Source organism: Miniopterus natalensis, chromosome 22, assembly GCF_054644295.1.
Source record: "Miniopterus natalensis isolate mMinNat1 chromosome 22, mMinNat1.hap1, whole genome shotgun sequence".
NCBI lineage: Eukaryota > Metazoa > Chordata > Mammalia > Chiroptera > Miniopteridae > Miniopterus > Miniopterus natalensis.
Genome location: NC_142102.1, coordinates 9115470 through 9136048, shown reverse-complemented (window position 1 = coordinate 9136048; position 20579 = coordinate 9115470). Strand labels below are relative to the sequence as shown.

General features: G+C 47.8%; 1 protein-coding gene across 2 annotated transcripts in view; it reads left to right on the top strand.

Annotated features, from left to right (window-relative positions):
• Nucleotides 1-10008: 10008 nt before the first annotated feature.
• Nucleotides 10009-20579, top strand: part of TBC1D2B (TBC1 domain family member 2B) — a 37618-nt gene continuing 27047 nt past the window's right edge. The window contains exon 1 of one of the 2 annotated variants that reach the window (XM_087829213.1): nt 10009-10332. In XM_087829213.1, the coding sequence (XP_087685339.1) occupies nt 10009-10332 (324 nt within the window). Of the gene's footprint in view, nt 10333-19602; nt 20550-20579 lie in introns of those variants that run through there. The other variant, XM_016197735.2, reaches the window with a different exon arrangement.

Genomic DNA, 20579 nt, shown 5'->3' with positions numbered 1-20579 from the left:
TACTATGATGAGTATGTGTTCCTCATAGGTAAAGAGAGGTCAAATATGTTGAAATTTGCCTGGCGAATGTGGCTCAGTAGTTGAGCATCGATACAGGAGATCTCGATTGGATTCCCGCCTGGTTAGGGCACATGCCCGGGTTTTGGTCTCGATCTTCGGTGGGAGGCCTGCAGGAAGCAGCCGATCAGTGACTCTCTCATCAATGATGTTTCTCTCTCTGTCTCCCTCTCCCTTTCTCTCTCTGAAGTCAATAAAGATATATTTATAAATATATATATATAAATTCTACCATTCTCTTTTTTCTACCATCAAAGGGGGAAAATCAAATTGACCATTGGCCTTTTTCAAACATTAGGCTTACGAGTCTTGAGGTTTTTATAGAGACACACTCCTGTTCTGTGGCACTGATTGAACTTGTTCTGCATTAAAAACATTGAAAAAGGGGATTGCAACCCTCCAGTACTGGCATCCAGCTCCGGTCTGTGCTCCTAGTCTTCCCACCCTATAACCCAAAGGGCAACCATAAGTGTGACTCTGTGGCTCTCTTATGCATAATGCAAAGCTTATCGATTTTGAAGGGACTGATGCTCTCTGAGTGTTCACAGCAGAGTCAGTAACAAAGCATTAATATTTCATGGCTTTCCTGTTCATGTGTAAGGACAGCTCAGACTGGACTTCCTGAGTCCCAGGGAGATGGCAAAGACTATTAGAGACGCAAAGTGGGATCTCATTTCATGTACACAGGTCATCATAGGCTCTGAGACATGGGTTTGACACCAAGATGCGTGTTTAGCCAGGGAACATGTTTCCATGGCAATCTTATATTCCTGTGTCTGCCTTTCTTCCTCCATCCAGTGTGTTAAGTCCGTATCGAGCCTCTGTGGGCTTTGTCCATCTGCAATGCAGCTGAGTCCTCAGCTGCTTTATGGGCGACTAATAATCCTGGAAAGTTAGGCCAAAACCCAGACAATAATATTCACAGTACTTATCTTGTGATTGCTCACCATTATTTGAGAACCTGTTTTCATTTTGGAGACATTCACAAAGATTTCACAAGGAAAGTCATTGTTACATTCTTCGTAGCAGCAAAACACTAGGAATCACCTTAACATCCAACGAGAAAGGATTTTTAAGTAAATAATGGTAGTACTTGCACGTCCTCTGAAACCATTAAAATCACTGTGGGAGGAGAGTGCTTGATTAGATTATGGCCTGAGAGTGCAGACCATACAGCTTGAGCCTGATTTTAGACATCTAAGAGGTGGGGTGGGTGCCCCAGAGAGCTGATTTCATGCAATTGTTCCAAAAAAGCGTAACTGGGTCTTTCTGTATGACCTCACCACTCCCACTCCAGGTGTCCAGAGCCCAGGCTCCAGCTGGGCTCACAAGTGTTAGTGACCAACGAAGCAGGCCAGGCCACGCAAGGTAATTCAGATGGAGGCTAGCAGCGTCTGAGGAAACAGATGGACAGCACTCATGCCAGTCGATCAATGAGCCAGAAACCCACTAGCTGATCTCCGTGGGCGTTCCTAGGGCAATGGCAGGGAGGGAACACCAGCTTAGTTGCTTGGCACTGGTCATACACATGCTTACTCATGTGGGACACAGTGACCAGTGGGGCCTAATGCAGCTCCCTGAAGATTCTCCATGGCCAGCAACAGATAGTGCTTGCTCAGACAGAGGCTGGGGAGCAGCTCATTGCTGGGTGCCCTTCAGGCCACAGAGTCCCTCTTGACCCCATCCATCTCTCTCCCAGCAAGTGCTCTGTATCCCCCCAGTACCCTCCCCGAGGCTGGGGAGGCCTCATCTCCTGGTTCCTCTTTCCTCCTATGCAATTTTATGCACTGAACTCATTGGAACATAAACTTTCAAAACATGCACATCCCAGAGCTTGACATGCAAGGCTCTCAATACTGACATATGTTTCACAAGCCAATGTTGAATCTTTAAGAAGTGATGAAGTGAAGGGGGGGTGACAAATGACCCCACCATAGAAGACAAAGAAATGCAGCGGCGGAAAGTGCCTAGAATAATATCTCCAATGTGTATCCTACCACATGAAGATATGCATAGAATAATGCTGGAGAGCTATCTGTATGCCCTTAACAATCATTACAATTGTTATCTCCATGTAGAGGGATTAGAGATGAGTTTTAGCTTCTAATGCTGCTATATTTTTTCAAATTTTCTGCAATTAACATGTATTAAAATAGAAATGTATTTTATGTATTAGCTATCAATGGCAGCCTGTGATGTGAAAAGTCATATATAATCCAAATTGAATTTCTTTAATTGTCTCTTAAATGCGGTACTAATCCCAATCAACTCAATTTAAAAAAGGAATTGTTGAATATTGATTACTGCACAGCCATTAAAGAGACATATCTATCCATAGTATAAAAAAAAAAAAAATCTCAACAAATTGTATAGTTCATATGGATGCAGTTCATTGTCTGGAAGTTATACCCCAATAAAGTTGATTTAAAGAATAAAAGATTTCCAAAGGCTTGGAATGAAATTACTTATAAGGAATTAACATTTTTTTGGCAGGTAATGATATTTATTGAAAAAATAGAAAAAAATGTAATACTGCCAAACGCTTGTTAAAAACACTCTAGTTAGTGCTTAAAACATCAACATTGTCCAGAACATGGAGAGTAATATAATCAAATACAAAAATGTTTTTATCCTTAAAAATAAATAAATAAATACACTACTCAGACATACATTGATCAATCCAAGCTGTAATTTCTGTGGTATTAGAACAGATCGATGTTTCTACAACTAAGCACCAGATGAGGAAATCAGCTGGTATTTAAAGTCTATGCCGTATGAAAAGTAAGCACTAGAATCAGATGCATACAGTTGAATTTGCTTAAGTTGAATGCATTTATAATGGAATTGCACTGCACTCATAAAATCGAAAAAGGCTATGTCAAAAACTTACTGCTCAGCCTGGCCCGCATGACTCAGCGGTTGAGCATCGACCTAGGATCCAGGAGATACGGGTTCGATTCCCAGTCAGGGCACAGGCCCGGGTTGCAGGCTTGATCCCCAGTTGGGGGTGTGCGGGGTGCAGCCCATCAGTGACTCTCATCATTGATGTTTCTCTCTCTCTCTCTCTCTGAAATCAATAAAGATGTTACTGGAATAGTTCATTTGTAAAGCAAATTATTATCTGTAAATCTCCACTTACCTACAACAGACAAATTCTGCAATGCTTCTAGTCTTCCTGTATCATTACTTCTGTTAATAAATAAATAAAAATAGTTAAAATATTAAAATATTACTGCAAAGTTTTATTCCTGCCCATGTCTTTTCCCATCTACCTATAAGAGCTACCTGAGATAATAATATTCCACCGATGCTTCTTTGCACAGCTATCTTTACCTGTTCAAATTCTGACTCTCAGGCTTACTCTGAAAATGTCTGAGACAAACAGCGTGATGGGCTCAGCACTGAGAAACTTTCTGCCAATGTGCATTTTCAGCTAGTCACAGCAGCATTCAAAAAGCATTGATTTCTCTCTCGTAAGAACTTTGTCAATTTTTTTTTCTTCCTGCTCTTCAGCTGTCATCTTGTTGAAAAAATGAAACCACAAGGAGTCATTTATATACGTGGTTGTTTGCACTCTGGTTTTCTGGGGTTGCTGACTGGGAAACAGATCCTTGTAGGTGGTACTGATGGGATTACTGTGTCGTAGATGCCTGTGTCTTCGACTTTATGATGCCAATTTGTTCTCCAAATGGCAGGACCAATTAAAAATTCCAACAGCAGTGTTTTAGAGATGCAGCTACATCTTACACCAGAGTGTTTAATTATACTAATAACATTTGGGGACATATATCACACTTGATGTTCTTTACAATGCATGAGGATTTTTTTTCCCTTCAAAAGAATTGGACAACAAGTAGCTACGGGTCTGTGTACCATTTGACCACTCTGCCAAGGAGATATCATGTCTCTCAATCAACAGTTTGGTGAAGTTCAAGTAGGAAGCTCCAGCATGTCTGATCTGAGCTTGACCTTCTACAGTTAACTCCAAACGACCTCTGTCTTTCTGCAATTCACTGCTAGTTAGAAAGTGGCTTTGATAAGATTACACATTGAATGTTTATAGAATCCAAAATCATTTATTTGAGACATGGGTGGACCTGTGGTATACTCAGAGCTTTGTTCCCCTCACAAGAAGTATTTAAATAGAGATGATGTCCCCAGAAGACTAGAATGGGGTACAGGAGCTGCATTCCACCGAGGAACCTGTCTTGTCCTCTAAGATCACTGGGCATTGGCCCAGAAGGATGGACAGGCCGGAGTCCCTGATTCAACAGCGACACTGTGTGGCAGGACGAGCAACCACAGTCATAAATCCCGGACATCACGATTTCCCAGCTTTTTCTGCTGGAGGGGACAGTGTGTAGGAACCATGGAGTCCCCCTGGTGGGAGAAGGGCCCTTGTTATCACAGGGGAGTGGGTAACAGGAAAAGAAAAACTACATTCTCACTAAAAGTGGCATGGGGTAGTGGAATGGCAGGTTAAATAGTAAATGAATGTGTGCCTGGCCGGTGTGGCTCAGCGGTTGGGGTCGGCCTAGGATCCAGGCGATCAGGGTTCGATTCCCGGTCAGGGCCCAGGCCCAGGTTGCGGGCTTGATCCCCAGTCGGGGGCGTGCAGGAGGCAGCCGATCCATGGCTCTCTCATCCTTGATGTTTCTATCTCTCCTTTCCTCTCTCTGAAATCAATAAAAAATTTTTTTTTTTTAAAAACGAATGTGTATCTCAGGCTGGCGGTTTATAGGAACGATCACGAAGGCCGGTACCTTGCGTTAGGCAGCCTCTAGGATCCACTTTGCCTATATCATGTCCCTTATTGTCATTATTCGAGGAAACCGAAAGGTCAGAAAAGTTAAGGAACTTGCCCAGTTGGCACCTGCCGAGATGTGGTAGGTAAAGTGGCTGCTCACACCTAAGAGAAAATGGAGAGAATAGAGAGGAAAATGGAAGAACACGTGAAGTGGGGAAAGCAAAAAAAAAAAGGCAGAACAGAGAACACAGAGATTGCAAATAAAAATGAGGGAACAAAGGAAGAAAGAGTAAAGAGAGCAGGGAAATGGGAGGTGAGGAAGACCGATATCATCTTCACCAGCAGCCCAACATAACTCAATGCAAAGAAATCTCAAAATTGGCACCAGTGGGGGCAGGAAAAGTGGGTGGTAAATCCTACCAAAGCAGAAAGCAATAGATAATACTCTACAGGATGGATGGTGCAGGAGTACCAGTTTATTATTTGCAGGAGCAAGTTAACACTCATTAACCTTTTAGAGAACAAAACGCTGAAACCATTGCCTCCTTCTGGAGATTGGTGCCAAGGTGAGAGGGGTGGGTTATAACCCTTTCGTTTGCTTGTTTGCATGAACAACATGGGGCCTCGTGCAAAGCAAAGTGCACACCCTATGGGCCAGGAGTGTGGGCCCCTCAGTTGGAGACACAGGGCTGTTCAGCACAGCAAGAGATCATTCATGCAGGTGGGCAAAACACGAAACAATACTCCTGGTTTCCGTGGGGACACATATGTTTGTGTAAACCCACATAAAAAGATCTGGAAGCATCCCACCGACTGTGGTTGTCTTTATGGAAAGTAAAGGAGAATTTCAGCTTTTTGTGTATTTATATAAGCATATATTTATATACCCACGTACGTTAACCAAAACTAACAGCATCTATATTGCTTGACAACATCCAGCAAAGGTTTTAGGTTCTATCTTGGTTCAAGTTCTATTTGTTTTTATTGACTTACAAAAATGTTCCCCCTCAGGGACATCACCTTGATGTGTCCTTGGGAACATATAATGTTGGGAGAATTGCTGCTGCTGCTATCCACACCCTCGCCCCCAGCCCAACACTGAATTTTAAGTGCTGACCCTTGAGGAGCCCCCAGCCTTCTCCACCTCTGGTAGACCTGCCCTGTCCGTGCTACAGATGAGCCCCTCTTGAACTTTTTATTTTAACATGTTTACTGAGAAAAGTGTGGAACTGGCAGTAAAGGAGGTTTCAGTCCTGACTCGGTCCTTACTTATGTTTGAAGTTGGCATTTTATTTAAATATCTGTGCTTGCCCGGCCAGTGTGGCTCAGTGGTTGAATGTCAACCCATGAACCAGGAGGTCACATACGGTTCGATTCCCGGTCAGGGCACATGCCCGGGTTTGGGGCTCGATCCCCAGTTAGGGGGTGTGCAGGAGGCAGCCAGTCAATGGTGTTTCTCTCTCATTGATGTTTCTGTCTCTCTGTCTCTCTCCCTTCGTCTCTCTGAAATCAATAATAATAAAAAAAAAAAAACCATTAAAAAACAAATAAATCTCTGCTTCTGTTTCCTCGTGTGAAAACTAGTAATAATATTGTTATCATAGGGTTGCAAAATCTCAACGGGAACACAGATATTTAAGATATCTGTGCATGAAGAAAAAAAAAAATAGGAGGATATTTTGTCTTTGGGAAATAGTGAAGCTAAGCTGAAAATGATAGGTAGTATGGATGTAACACTTGGTTCTCCACTCAAGTTGTAAATCGTGCAGGGTATTTATGTCCAGTAAAGCTGAGGCTTGTCTTCTCTGGTTATCTTGCTTTGACAGGCTTGTCCCAGCAGACGGCAGAAGAGAGCTGAGTCAAGAAAAACCAGCCTGGGCATTTCAACAGGCAGGGACCCCCTAGTAGTGTTCACGCCTTAACGTGGGGCCTGATGATAGTTCTAGATCTTGACTCCACAACCGATATTGAACGTCCCTAACAAAGGTGGCCTGAAAAGTCATCCAGATAACCACTGGGATCAAAAATACCACGTCACTGAGATTCAGTTATTTCGAGAATAGTCATTCCCTGAGCATCTCCAGCGTCCTAGGGACAGATAAGACAAAGTATTGCAGAGAATTCACAGTCTAGCTAAATCAAACAAGGAATGACAATATGCATTTTGCAGGACTGTCCTATAACGACAGCGTCACCTGAACCGAGCAGGATGGCCTACCTGCTTTAGGCCATCTGCTGTGGCCAGTCTCTCCAGGCCCACTGTATCCACCCAAGTCCAGGTCAACAACCTATAAAAAACTCCTTCTAGTCTCACTTATCTCAAGTTCATCCTCAGCAAGTGGGAGAGCCCTAGCAAAGTCACAGAGTTAGTAAGGGATCGATTTGAAGGCAACCAGTACCTCTCCAGGCAGAAGGCCAAAGTGGACTTTTCAGTAAGTTTTAGTTGTGTGTTTTTTTATTTATGAACAATACATTTTTGTACCCCAAGTGGATAACAGTTTGAAGCTCTGTGATTTTTGCAAGAAAAACAGGGGCAGGGGGCTGATGCTGGTCCAGAGAGTCAGCAGTTCTACTGGGACTGAGCCAGCTTGTCCTGTCCTCTGTAGAGCATGGCTGTTGGCATGAGAGAGCAATACCCAGAGATGCCCCTTCCAGCCACCTTCCCCCAAAACACAGCCTGTTCTGATTCATTCACAGGACAATGGACAGGTAGTGGGAACTTGACAAGGGCCTATAAACATGTCTGGGACCTGAGAACAAACCAAAAAACAAGAACTCATACTAGTATTGGCTCCAAAAGCTAAAACAAGAAAAGTACAAAATAAAAATGAATAAATGAATATGTAACTGTCCACACAACATAATACTACATCAGCTTCCTTTGGTATTCATAAAAGTTTCATCAAGCCCAGCCGGGCGTGGCTCAGCAGTTGAGCGTTGACCTAGGATCCAGGCGATCAGGGTTCGATTCCCGGTCAGGGCACAGGCCCGGGTTGTGGGCTACAGCCGATTAATGACTCTCTCATCATTGATGTTTCTATCTCTCTCTCCCCCTCTCCTTTCCTCTCTCTGAAATCAATAAAGATATATTAAAAAAATAATAATTAAAAAAAAAGTTTCATCATATCTGAAAGTGGTTTGCAGGTTAGATGGTCCTTAACCCATAAAAACCCCACAAGTGCACAGGAAAATTGCCCTGCCAACCCTCCACCCTCCAGCTCCCAGGGGCACCCAGGCCTCTACCTGTCCCAGCCCTGGTCCCCTGGCCCCGGGGAGGCTGACAGCTTGGTCCCCTGGTGAGATTCCTCTCTGAAGCTCTATCACTTTCCTAGGCTGGGAGCTTCTTGCAGCAGGAACCAGGGTCAGTTCTTTTCTGAGTTTCAGCATCACCAACAGTAGGCAGAGGCAAAGAGCAGGACTGAGGCTATTTGTTGAATGAATTAGCTACCAGACTGAGGACTCACCGCACACCAGGGACCCTGCAAGTACTCTGTACTTATCTGTTTAAACCTCACAACAGCTCTAGGAGGTAAATGCTATTATTATGCCAATGCACACATAAGGAAACTGATGCACAGGAAGGCCAGGTGATCATGCGGCCCCTCCCTTATTTTGGAACCCTCCCCTGGCCTCCAGAGTCCAGGCCATCCCGCACCCCTCCCCCCCATAAGGACAGGAAGCGTGGAAAGCAAGTTCGCTGCTCAAATTTCCCCTTTTCAGTAAACAGCAGCCACTTCCTCCTGGGTTGGCCATTTCCTTCTGGTCACTAGGTTTTCTAGAGGCTTGAGGGGACAGGGACTCACATGGACACGCAGGGTGGACCCTCTGGCACCAGGCACACCCAAATTGGGCAAGGGAGGGACACTGGTGGGCTGTGTAAAGCTGGTCCCTGACCACAGGGATGCTGACATTTAACCTAAGTGACCAGGGGAACTGTAAAATGTCAACTAGCCATTTAAAAAGGGTTCCAAGGAATTCAGAGCCACTAGAGGCAGCCCCTAAATTTCCATATAGGAGGGCCTTAAGGCCACGGGGGGGGGGGGGGGGGGGGGGTAATCTGGTTAGAAGAGGCAGGGAACTGAAGCAGAATTTGTTTGGAATTTTACATAAACCATAAAAATTGTCCAAACTGATAAGGGGTGGGCGAGGGGGCAGCCCTAAGGAGAGGAGCTAAGCCTCCTTGTGGAGCCCTGTTCTGGCTCGTGGCCCCAGGAATGAGGGGTGAGACAGCACAGGGTTTGCTCATGAAGTCACCAGCATCCCCGAGTGGCCCTGAGAGAGTTGGCAGGGCTGGGGGCCTGAGGTTGGTCTGGGGGCAGAAAGGCCCTTAGAGTTGTTCATAGAGGCCCTATGGGGCCTCAGGAGGCTTGGCCACTCTACTTGGTTCCAGCAGTGGGCAGAGACTCAAGGCCCCCCTTGCTTTTATTTTATTGCGAAGCCAACCTAACTGCCTCTTGCTGCTGCGCAAGTGCACAGGAGTTAACATACAAAGCACTGCTAAGCACTGAATGCTATTTAAGTGGTCATCCTTACTCAAAGGCCATCAGAGCATTTATGCAACACAGTATGTTTCCCGCTCTGTGGGTGCATTCTCTGTCCCCTCCTGGAATGCAGCGTCCATGCGGGCAGGGGACACGCCTGCGTCCCCCAGTGTCTGCACCTGCCCGCGGCGCACAGAAGGCGCCCAGCCAAGGCTGGCTGAAGTCAGTGCATAACCGAGGTCTGGAGGGGAGGGCCGTGCGCTGGCTTTCATTCATGCTTTCCATATAAATATTTACCGAGCACCCACCCACTCGGCGCCGGGCCACGGGCGCTCTCGTTTGTGCAACGAGTCTGTGCACGTGGCGGGGCGCGCACTGAAACACGCAGTTTTGCACGCACGGTGTGGAGGGGACGCTCCGGCGGGTTTCGAGCCCTGCGCGCTCCTGTGTATCTACACTGCTAGACAGACGCGCAAGAGGTCAGCGAGGATGCGGGGGGCCGCCCCCCGAGGTAGCCTGCGGGGATGGAGCTGCGGGCTTGGCGTGGGCGGACTACAAGTCCCAGGAGGCTTTGCGCGGGGGCCGTGGGCGTGGCGGGGGCGGGACTACAAATCCCAGGCTGCCTTGCCCGCGGGGGCGGGGCGGCGGGGCGGGTGAGGCGGCGGCGCGGGCGGGCGCCGGGTCGGGCCCGGCCGGGCGGCAGTGGGCGCGCGGCGGGCGGCGATGCCGGGGCCCGAGGCCCGCGCTGACGAGGGCGGCGGCGAGGGCGCGGGACTGGGGCGGGAGCCGGCGCGGCTGTGCGGCTACCTGCAGAAGCTGTCGGGCAAGGGCCCGCTGCGCGGCTACCGCAGCCGCTGGTTCGTGTTCGACGCGCGCCGCTGCTACCTCTATTACTTCAAGAGCCCGCAGGACGCGCTGCCGCTCGGACACCTGGACATCGCCGACGCCTGCTTCAGCTACCAGGGCCCCGACGAGGCGGCCGAGCCCGGCGCCGAGCCGCCCGCGCACTTCCAGGTGCACAGCGCGGGCGCGGTCACGGTGCTCAAGGTGGGACCCGCCGCGCCTCCCGCGGCTCCGGCTCCGCGTCGCTCTGCCCGCGGGCGCCCTCCTCCTCCCTCCTTTCCTCGCCCTGCCCCTTCCCCAGACTCTGTCCCGGGCACCCCTTCTCTTGGGGGCCCTCTCCGTGCCCCCCGCCTGCTGGCCGCCCCCGCGCTCGGGGCCGCGGGCCCGTTGACCTTGGCCGAGCGACTCCGCTCCTGCGCCGCGGCCGTGCGGCGGGGCGGCCGCGCTGTGCGCCCCGCAGGGCGACCTCCCGCCCGGAGCGCCGCAGGCCGGGCGGCAGGGATTCCCCAGCCGGGGGCGCGCAGGCAGGGCGCGGCTGAGCCTGTTTTCCTGCGCCTCGTTTTGGGTGGGAAGGTGGGACGGGGCTGTCGCCTCCACCAGCTCCGCCTTCCTGATTCTAGCAGGGGGACGCAGTGTGGGCGATAGAGTGCAGAAGCTGGGGCTGCGGTCAGCAGCCCTGCGGGTCCCCTCATCTCCTGGGGGCCCCCCTGCTCGGAGCACCGGGGTCTGGGCCCTGGCCTCCCCCCTTGCTGCGCGCCCGCCTGCCTGCTGGCTGGATGCCTCCCTCCTCACCCCTCTCTCCTCTCTTCCGTGTTGTAAGCAGGGCTTTCTCCAGAGTAGCAGAGCTGAGCTGGGACATATGACAACTTTCTGGAAAGCAGGCCAAGTGCAGCGCAGGGTGGGCTGTGCCTGGCTCCCTTGGCCTTGTGAGCTCACGCAGGACTGGTGCCGGAGCCACAGCAGCTGGAGCTGCTCCCTCGAGGTGTTCCTGCAGACTCCCCCATCCCGGGTCTATAAGTGGGTGCAGGCAGCCTGTTTCCCCAAAGGAAGCCAAGTGAGGTTGTTGGTTCAGCGCCCCCGCCCCCTCCCCCCACCGGCTTACTTAGAAAGCATTTGTATAAACTTGGGCATGACCCCAGTGAGTACACGGGGACTTCTGCCAAAGAAAGGCCTGTCTTCACTACACGTAGAATTGTTAAAAAAGAAAGAAAGAAAACAGCATCTTGTTTGAACTTCACCCTGCAGCCTGGGTCTGCCTCTCAGATGTGTTGGTCAAGTTTGTCCCAGTTTCCTCTGCTCTAGTGGAGATCTTACCTTCTTCTGTAGGTGGTTGTGAGGGTTCTGAAAAATGTTACGGGAAATGTCTGGCACAGAGTAGACACTGCATGGCAGCCATGGGAAACAACAGTAATGTCGTGGTCAAATATGCTGCATATTCCTATAATGGAATATTATGCAGCAGTGAACATAAAGGACTGAGCACTGTAGGTGACAATATGAATGACTCATCAACGTGAAATTGACGAGAAAAACAAATTTACAGAATGACACTGTTTCTGTAAAGATTAAGGAGATCATGTAAATGTCTCTGCCATGTAGTAGGTGGGAGAACTGCATGGGGGTGGGGGAAGTGGAGCCATGGATTCAGGATGGTGGTTATCGCTTGGGAAGAGAGGGCAATGTGAGTGGGAATGGGTGCCCAGGGGCTTCCAGCGTCTTTATTTGTAGGACTGGGTGGTAGGTGCAACAATGTTTGTTATATTACTCTGTTCATCTTTGTATGTTCAGAATATTTCTTTTTTTAAAAAAGAAACTGATTTCCAGGTGGGTTACTGACTGTGCAGGACTATTTTGATATGTAAAGTTGAAGGAGTCACAGAGTAAGACAGAATGCCCAAGGCCAGAGGTCTGCTTTATAAAAACAATGGAAATGGAAGCACAGGAAGGCTCTCCAAAGGAAAGGAGCATCCAGATATAGGGGTTCAGAATAGGGGGTTTATTTTAGGAACGAATCTTAGCGTATCCTGGTTCCTTTTTTCTAATCCTCACCTGAGGATATTTTTTCCATTCCTTTTCAGAGACGGGAAGAGAGAGAGAAACATCGATGTGAGAGAGACACAATTGGTTGCCTCCTGCACACACCCCAACCACAGCTGGAAATCAAGCCCTCAACCAAGGTATATGCCCTTGACCAGAATTGAACCCGAGACCCTTCAGTCCTCGGGCCAATGCTCTAACCACTGAGCCTAAACAAACTGACGAGGGCCTATGGTTCCTTTTGAGCCATGGGAATAAAACTTTTGTGGTGGTAAACTTGGAAATTAATGTATCTTCCTTTTCGCCTTTCAGATCCAAAGAGTGATTCACATAAGTTTTAATGCTTCACTTTGGGGTTCGTTGGCCCACAAGGAGAGACACCCTGATTTCCGAGGAGCATTGTCGGTTAGAGGGGATAAACCCTGCTCACACTTCAGCTAGTTGTATATAATTTTACAGATACCATTTCCTTTGACAGATGGGTTAAAAAGAGAAGAAAAGAAAAAATCAGCAGTGTGCTTATTGTATTAGCATATGTTTCTCATTTTAAAGCGTATTTTCCGCCTTCTCTGGAGAAGCTGTGGTTTTGTTGGGCTGTTTTACTACTTGAGTCTTGATGTAAGCTGATACTGGAATTTCTTGGTAAGCTTCTCTGTTCCTGAACTCAGGGCTCTGGTCCAGCGCCTTATGTTACAGATGAGGGAATGGAGGCCAGAGAGGGGGTGTGATTTGCCTGTGATCATGAATCCAGACCCAGACCCTCTTTGAAAGCAGACTCTGGGAGCAGTGAGTGTCCAAAATGTAGAGTATGTAATTGTATTATCTCTTCTGACACATCTGCCTTTTTGTGTTTGTTTGTTAATCCTTACTTGAGGATTTTCCCATTGATTTTTAAAGAGAGTCGAAGGGAAGGGGGGGGAAGAAGGGGGAGAGAGAGAAAAAAAACAGGAACATCAACATGACAGAGAGACATCAATTGGTGGCCTCGTGCATGTGTCCCAACTGGGGCCCAGGATCCAGCGTGCAACGTAGATCCGTGCCCTTTGTCGGAATCGAACCCAGGACCGCACTTCAGTCTACGGACTAACAGCCTAACCACTGAGGGAAACTGGCTGGGGCCACAGTGGCTTTTCATCTGCCACTGCCTGTCTTAATTCTCATTGTAGTATATAGTCTCCATCCATTTCCTGTCCCCTGAGGACCACTTTTGTATCACCTCCCAGAATAGTGCCTGGCACAAAGTAGGTACCCAGGTGGGCGTTTGTTGAACAAATGAACAGAAGTTGGTCATCCAGTAAGCATTGGTTCTCGTGTGAGCTGCAGCCCTTGAGAAGCTATCAGCCAGAATTCTCAGATCTATTAGATGACATTCTCACCTCATGTCCTGGAGGTGTCCACCATTCAGTGAATGCCAATCTAATGTAATGGCATCAAGGATCCAAGAGGGACAACTTCACCCAGATTACTGTCAGTCCTGTATTTTCAGGTCTCTTGTATTTTATGCCCACAGTCTGGAGTCGGAGGACACTTACACCAGTGCACAGATGTTTTATGTAAAGGGCCACATAGTAAATAGTGTAGATCTTGCCCTAGTTGGTTTTGCTCAATGGTTGGAGCATCGGCCCGTGGCCTGAAGGGTCTCTGGTTCAATTCTAGTCAAGGGCACTTACCTGGGTTGTAGGCTCAATCCTGGGCCCGCTTGGGGTACATGCAGGAGGCAACCAATTGATGTGCCTCTCCCACATCAATGTTTCTCTTTCTCTCTCTGCCGCCCCCCTCTCTGAAAAGCAATGGGAAAATATCCTCAGGTGAGGATTTAAAATATATATATAGTGTAGGTCTTACAGCCATTCCATCTCTGTGACTACTCTATGCTGTTGTAGTTACAGAAACAACCATAGAATCAGGGTAGCTGTGTTCCCATAGATTTTACTTACGGACTCTGAAATTTCAGGCAAGTTTCACATGTACCAAACTATTGTTCTTTTGATTTTCCCCCCAGACATTTAAAAATGTAAAAACCATTCTTGGGTTATAGGTGTATAAAAAAAGACAGTGCACAAGACGTCCTTGCTGGGCCTTCTGTGGGGTGGACAGTTCTCTGTGGTCAGGCGCCTTTACACATGAGCCACAGTGGGTGACAGCGTTCCGGTCAGAACAAAATACATACAGTACCTTCTCCCAGAGAGAAGAAGCTTTTCATTGAAGGCATGACTCTCAGGTTGGGAGAGGTGAAGTGGTGTTGATTAGGAATTTTCCGTTCTCTTAGAGATTTATGTAGTAGGGTCTCAAAGACACTGGGAGTGAGTGTTTGCCTACATGCTCTCAGGCCCAGGCCTCAGCTAGGTTTCATTTGCTTTCACAGAGCAAATGCAACATAGAAATGGTGAGTCAGTCAGCAAGGATGCTTCTAAGTCGCATCTGCTACATAGTCCACCTGAAGAACTCAGTGACGGCAACACGCTGGGCACTTGTATGTGCCAGGCTCTGTGAGGGGCACGAGGCTGAGATGATCTGTGGGGGAGGCTGCAGGTTTCATGGTCGCCCCAGAAGTAGTAGCTTATCAAGCAAGCAGTACTGGAAGCCCCGAATCAGCTAGAGGTTCAGGATGGGGTTGCTCCCAGAAGTGAGTCTAGTCCTGTTCTGGTATTCGAGCATCTGATGCTATAGTCCTACTTGAGCATAAGCTCCCCGTGGGCAGAGGCCTGTCTGGGGCTCACCACTGCATCCCTGATCCCTAGAAGGGTGTCTGGCAGGTGTTAGATGAATGCTTCCGGCCCTCGGGTCTTCGTGTCTACAGACCATATTTGTCTGTAGTATTCAGCGTTGGGAGTAAATATCAGACGTTTGCCAGTTTTTCAATTCTGAGGCAGGACTGGCATCTTTCCATAGTAAATAAAGAGGGGGAATCCTGATGTGGACATGGCCCACAGCCAGAAGTCTGTGCTTTGTGTAATAATTTCTGTGGGCATTGCAGCCTTGGAGAGCTCTGTATTTACTGATTATCAAGAGGCGCGCCCTGGAGAAGGTGGGCTAGGGAGTTAGGTTTTGGTACAATTGTATAGCTGCTCAACATCCTTTGTGGCTCAGTGGCTGAGCGTCGACCCATGAACCAAGGGGTCACCAGACCAATTCCTGGGTTGCCAGCTTGATCCCCAGTAGGGGGCATACAGGAGGCAGCCTATCCATGTTTCTCTCTCATCGATGTTTCTATCTCTCTCTCCCTCTAAAATCAATAAAAACAGCCCAGCCAGGCGTGCCTCAGCAGTTGAGCGTCGACCTAGGATCCAGGCGATCAGGGTTCGATTCCCGGTCAGGGCACATGCCCGGGTTGCGGGCTCGATCAATGACTCTCTTATCATTGATGTTTCTGTCTCTCTCTCCCTCTCCTTTCCTCCCTCTGAAATCAATAAAGATATATTTTTAAAAAATAAAATCAATAAAAACTTTTTTCTTTTTTTTTTAAAAAAAAGAGGTTTGGTTCTTCTTGGGTCAGCAAGCTGTGTTCTCCACCAGATGGAATCGGCATCTTTGCACGCTCGGCCATTTGCGTTTTCAAATTGATTGTTGGGGAGAACTGGATCCTGGTGGAGAGGGGGACAGTCAGGAGCCAAGAGCTTGGGCCCATCTCCTCCTCTGGCCATTTGTAGAGCCAGCCCTACCAGAAAGAGCAGGCTTTCCCTGAGCTCGGCCTCTGGTGAGAACCTGTCAGCATGGGGGAGGAAGGCCTGGCCTTCAGTGGGATGTGGGCAGGCCAGTGTTATCAGAGATGTTGATCTTGGAATATAAGAATTATTTCTTGGCAGCAACTCCAATCTTCACTTCCCTTTCCAGCCCTTGGTTGTCCAGGGGAGGCTGGGCTTGCAGACAAATGTAATCCAGTCAGCCAGCCAGCCATTCACCTAAAAGATTTGTTGAGCAAGGCCCTGGGGGCATAGGGCATGCAGCAGGAATCCATCATTGCCTGTGGCCTCAGGGAGCTTGTCCTGCTCTATTCTGGGCTGTGATGAGGACATTGTGTTTAAGTGGCTCTGTGAGCTGGAATAAGTCCCTTGGTTTTGCTCCAAGGGACATGATCCCTGAGTCAGAACTGAAGGGGCCCTCCGGAATCAGCCTTCCCTGTCCCCACCTGACACAGGGAGGAAACTGAGTCCCACAGCTAGGAGTGGCATCTCCAGCACCAAAACCTTTCCCGGACACATGAACAGTATTTTACCATTTTAAAAGTAGCAGTTTGATGATATCTGCTTTGTATTTCCATCGTAAACCATTAGTAGGACATTACGCTTATTCTGTTCTTAATTGTTGCATCCAGATACTTAAATTGTACATTTACCTATTTTGTGTAGTGGCATAGATTTAACGCAGTCATCTGAAGGTTGGAGATGAACAGTATAGGTGATAAATTTCCAGGGGGTGGACTTGGTAATACGCTGGTGGTGGAGACAAGGCCTGCTGGTCCCTGTTCCGAGGCCTTCTCTGAGCTGTTCACCTGGCCTGTGAGTGTGTTTTCTCTTACTGCTCTGTGAGCCACGCCCTCGAGCCTCGGAATTGAACCAGTGGTGTTTTAAGCTTTACGGTTTGCACGGCTCTCTCCCAGAGTAACATGCTGATAAGGCTTCTTTCATTTCTGTCATTTAAAGGGCATCTCCTGGGCAGTTGGCTCAGTGGTTAGAACAGGGGGTGGGGAATGTGGAAGTCATTTGGTCTGGCCCTGCCAAGGCAACCGCAGGGGGGAAATTCAGTAAATCTAGGAGCTTTTTTCATAGCTAATGTTTAAGTTGATAATTTTGTATGGCTTGTGAATGATGTTATAAATATCCACATGGCCCTGGGCAGAAAAAAGTTTTCCAACCCCTGAGTTAGAGCATCAGCCTGCAGACCAAAGGGTCGCAGATTCGATTCCTAGTCAAGGGCATGGACCTTGTTTGCAGATTTGATACCCGCCTTGTGCAGGAGGCAACCAGTCGATGGGTCTCATATCAGTGTTTCTATTTTTGTTTTGTTTTTTCAAATATTTTTTATTGATTTTTAGAGCAGAAGGGAGAAGGAAGGGAGAGATAGAAACACTGATGAAACATCATCAATCAGCTGCCTCCTGCATGCCCTCCACTGGGAATCAAGTCCACAGCCTGGACATGTGCCTTGATCGGGAATCAAACTGGTGATCTCTTGGTTCCTGGGGTAACACTCAACTACTGAGCCACACCAGCTGGGCCATATGTCCTAATTTTAAGTAAAAAACACCAGAGCAGTGCAGTGCGGTGTGGGGTGTGGAAACCGTTGCAGGCGGAGGCGGTCCCACAGGCTGTGGTTGTGGCTGTGGCTGTGGCTGTGGGAATTTTATTGTCCTGAGCTCATACACCCTGGCTCTCTCTTATTGTGCAAGGTCACAGCTGATACAGAGCCATAGCAATGTGGCCTGTGGTCACTTGGAGGCCACGTGCTCCCTCTCTTCTAAAGCAGAAAGCATGTGGGACAGGCTTCCACATTTCCTCCAAGAGCAGGCCCAGAGGGTGGCTTTGTCCTTGACCCTGTCTGGGTGAAATCTGTCACCCAGGTGGCTTCACCGAGGCCAGGCCCCTCCCAAGCCCTGTTCCCTTGTTGCCCCTTTCCTGGGTTGTGGCTTGTCTCTGTTCTGTCTGTAGGCTCTCTTCTCATAGTCTGTTACCCTGAATTGCTAACCTCTATTAAATTGTTAAAGCTAAGAAAAGGTATTAGCTGAAGGTGGGTCCAAGAAATGGCTTTTATCCCAAGTTGTTTGCTTTTTAAAAGTGAATGCTGACAAATTAGAGATGGCAGAACTTCTCAGACCACTACCTACCTCCCAGAGCCTATGAGGAGTAGGTACCATCCCTGGAGAAAGGCCGCCCCCTCCGACTCAGATAGTTCTGGAAAGTGATGGTGGGGTCTAGGTTCATGCTCAGTCTTGAAGGGATTTAGATTAGAATTCATGTAATTATTTTAATAAGATGCATGTGTATGCTGATGTTAAGACCACAGTTTAAAAAGATAGAAAATGAGCCCAGCCAGTGTGGCTCAGCGGTTGAGCATCGACCCATGAACCAAGGGGTTATCAGTTCGATTCCTGGTCAGGGCACATGCCCAGGTTGCAGGTTCAATCTCCAGTAGGGGATGTGTGAGAGGTAGCCGATCAATGACTCTCTCATCATTGATGTTTCTCTCTCTCTCTCCCTCTCCCTTCCTCTCTCTGAAATCAATAAAAACTTTTTCTTTTTTTTTTTTTAAAGAACAAGAATTTATCGTGTTCACTGGAAGAATGGAGGTTCATGCTAGTCGCATTCCACTCTCCAAGGAGCCAGGAGATCCAGTGTTATTTCCCTCCTCAGCCTCGGTTGCTGGGCTGAAACACAGGATATCAAAACCGTCCAGGAAAAATTTACTTTTTTTTTACGTTGGTACTGGGCCAGATCCCTTGAGGTTGTTTCCAGGCTCGTGATTTTGAAACACTGAAAAGAAAATCTGGAACCTAGAGTTAGTTTTCATTTCGGGATTGCAGTCTATTTTTCATCTGAGTTTTGTTTTGTATCATCAAGCTGCTTCCAATATTCTTGTGCTTTTTATTGCTCATGGAAGAATTGCCTTAGACACGGCTCAGAAATCCAGGTAGCCTTCCTTAGATGTAAGAAACAAAACTCCCTTCATTCTGAGCAGCCTGTGGGTAATCTGCTTCCCATGGGCTGTCAGACTTCCCCCCACCTGGATGTGTATTTGACTTTCTGTGGCTCCTTCATGGCCATCGGTTATGCCATCCTTCTGGCTTATAAACATGGTAGGCCCTGGCCCTTTGGGGAGGAGCCCAGATTTCACATCCTAAGTGGTGACTGAGCTGCTGCGACATCACATGTAGCATTTGGAGGGCTGAGTGAGTGGTTCTGTAAGGGACATCGGTGGCCTCATAGATGGGATCTTTGGACTGGGTCTCAAGGAGCAAGTAGGAGTTTACAGGTGGGTGTTAGTGCAGTAGGAGCAGGGGTCATGCGGAAAAGGTTCTAGTCTTGTGGGGTGTGAGGCAGTGTGGGCCAGAGCACCATGCCAGATGGCTCAGCCCTGTAAGCCATCAGAGAGTGCTAAGCATGGGACACTTGGACACCAGTTAGGGTGCTGCTGCAGAGACCCGAGTAGATGAACAGGGGAATGTTGGGGAGCATGAATGGGAGAGACTGACAAGGGGGCTCTTTGGACTTGAGACCTGGTGATCCTCTGATGCTGGACATGGTCTCTCTCCTCCATCTTTGGGCTTCTTCCTGCACACTGCAGTCTGTTGCTAAGAATGTCCTTAGAGCAGAGCTGGTGGCCAGGCTGTGCCGACGCCCTTTGATGTGCAGATGACCAGTCTGTGGTGTGGGACTTGTCCTTGCCCACGAAAACCACCACCCTTACAGGGCTTTCAGTTGACCTTGTCTGGCTGGGGTCATTGAGATTTCACTATTTGAGAAAAACCATAGAGGAACTTCTGATGCCTGCTGAAATGCTAAAAGGATGGATTTTTGTCCTGGACGCCCACTTCTCCTCCTAACCCTGATAGCAAGGAGCACAGGACCCAGCTTTGAATTTGGATTGTGCCTGCGAGATCTCGGCCATGGTGAGCATGTGGAGGGCTGGTGCCCAACCATGGTTGCTGCTGTGCACTGGGCACTGTTCTGAGCTTAACACAAAATGACTCATTTAGTCTCATAACAGTGAGATGCAGTAGGTTTTCCTGTTGTTCACATTCTAGTAACAAGGGATCCAAAGCCCGGACACACTACCTAACACATGGCAGAGCTGGGGTACATCATATTATCGTGCAAGATTGTCATGAATCAAATTTGAATTTATTTTCCTTTATAATATTACGTAGGTCCTAATTCATAATACCTTCATTTTTTCCCCCAAAGTTTTAGCCAGTTTTACTATTGCCATTGTTCAATAATTAGTACTTTTCCCATTGATTTAATTTGAAATACTACTTAAAAACTTTATATATCTTAGCCTTATATTTTGATTCTCTGGCCATACAGTGCTGGTTTAATTATTGTTTGTTTTTTATAATATGCTTACCTATTTGGTAAGGCAAAGCCTCATGCCTTATTTTTTCAGAATTCTCAAAGGTTGAACTGTAGATGAATTTCATAATCTCTTTGCCATCCTTAGAAGAACTCCTTTTAGACTTTTGACTGGATGTTTTAAAAGTTTCTATAATGCATGAGACTTTCTTAAACGTATGCCTGGCCATTTATATTTTGATTGTAATAGTGAACATGTTTCCAACAGTCTCACTGGGAACATCTCAGAGGCGATGACTGGCCAGGTCTCACCCAGCTCCATGTCCCTATTGTTGCTGCCACATTGGCCTAACTTACGCTCTTAATATTTGCCAAGTAAGTAAACACTGTTTTTACATACATGGT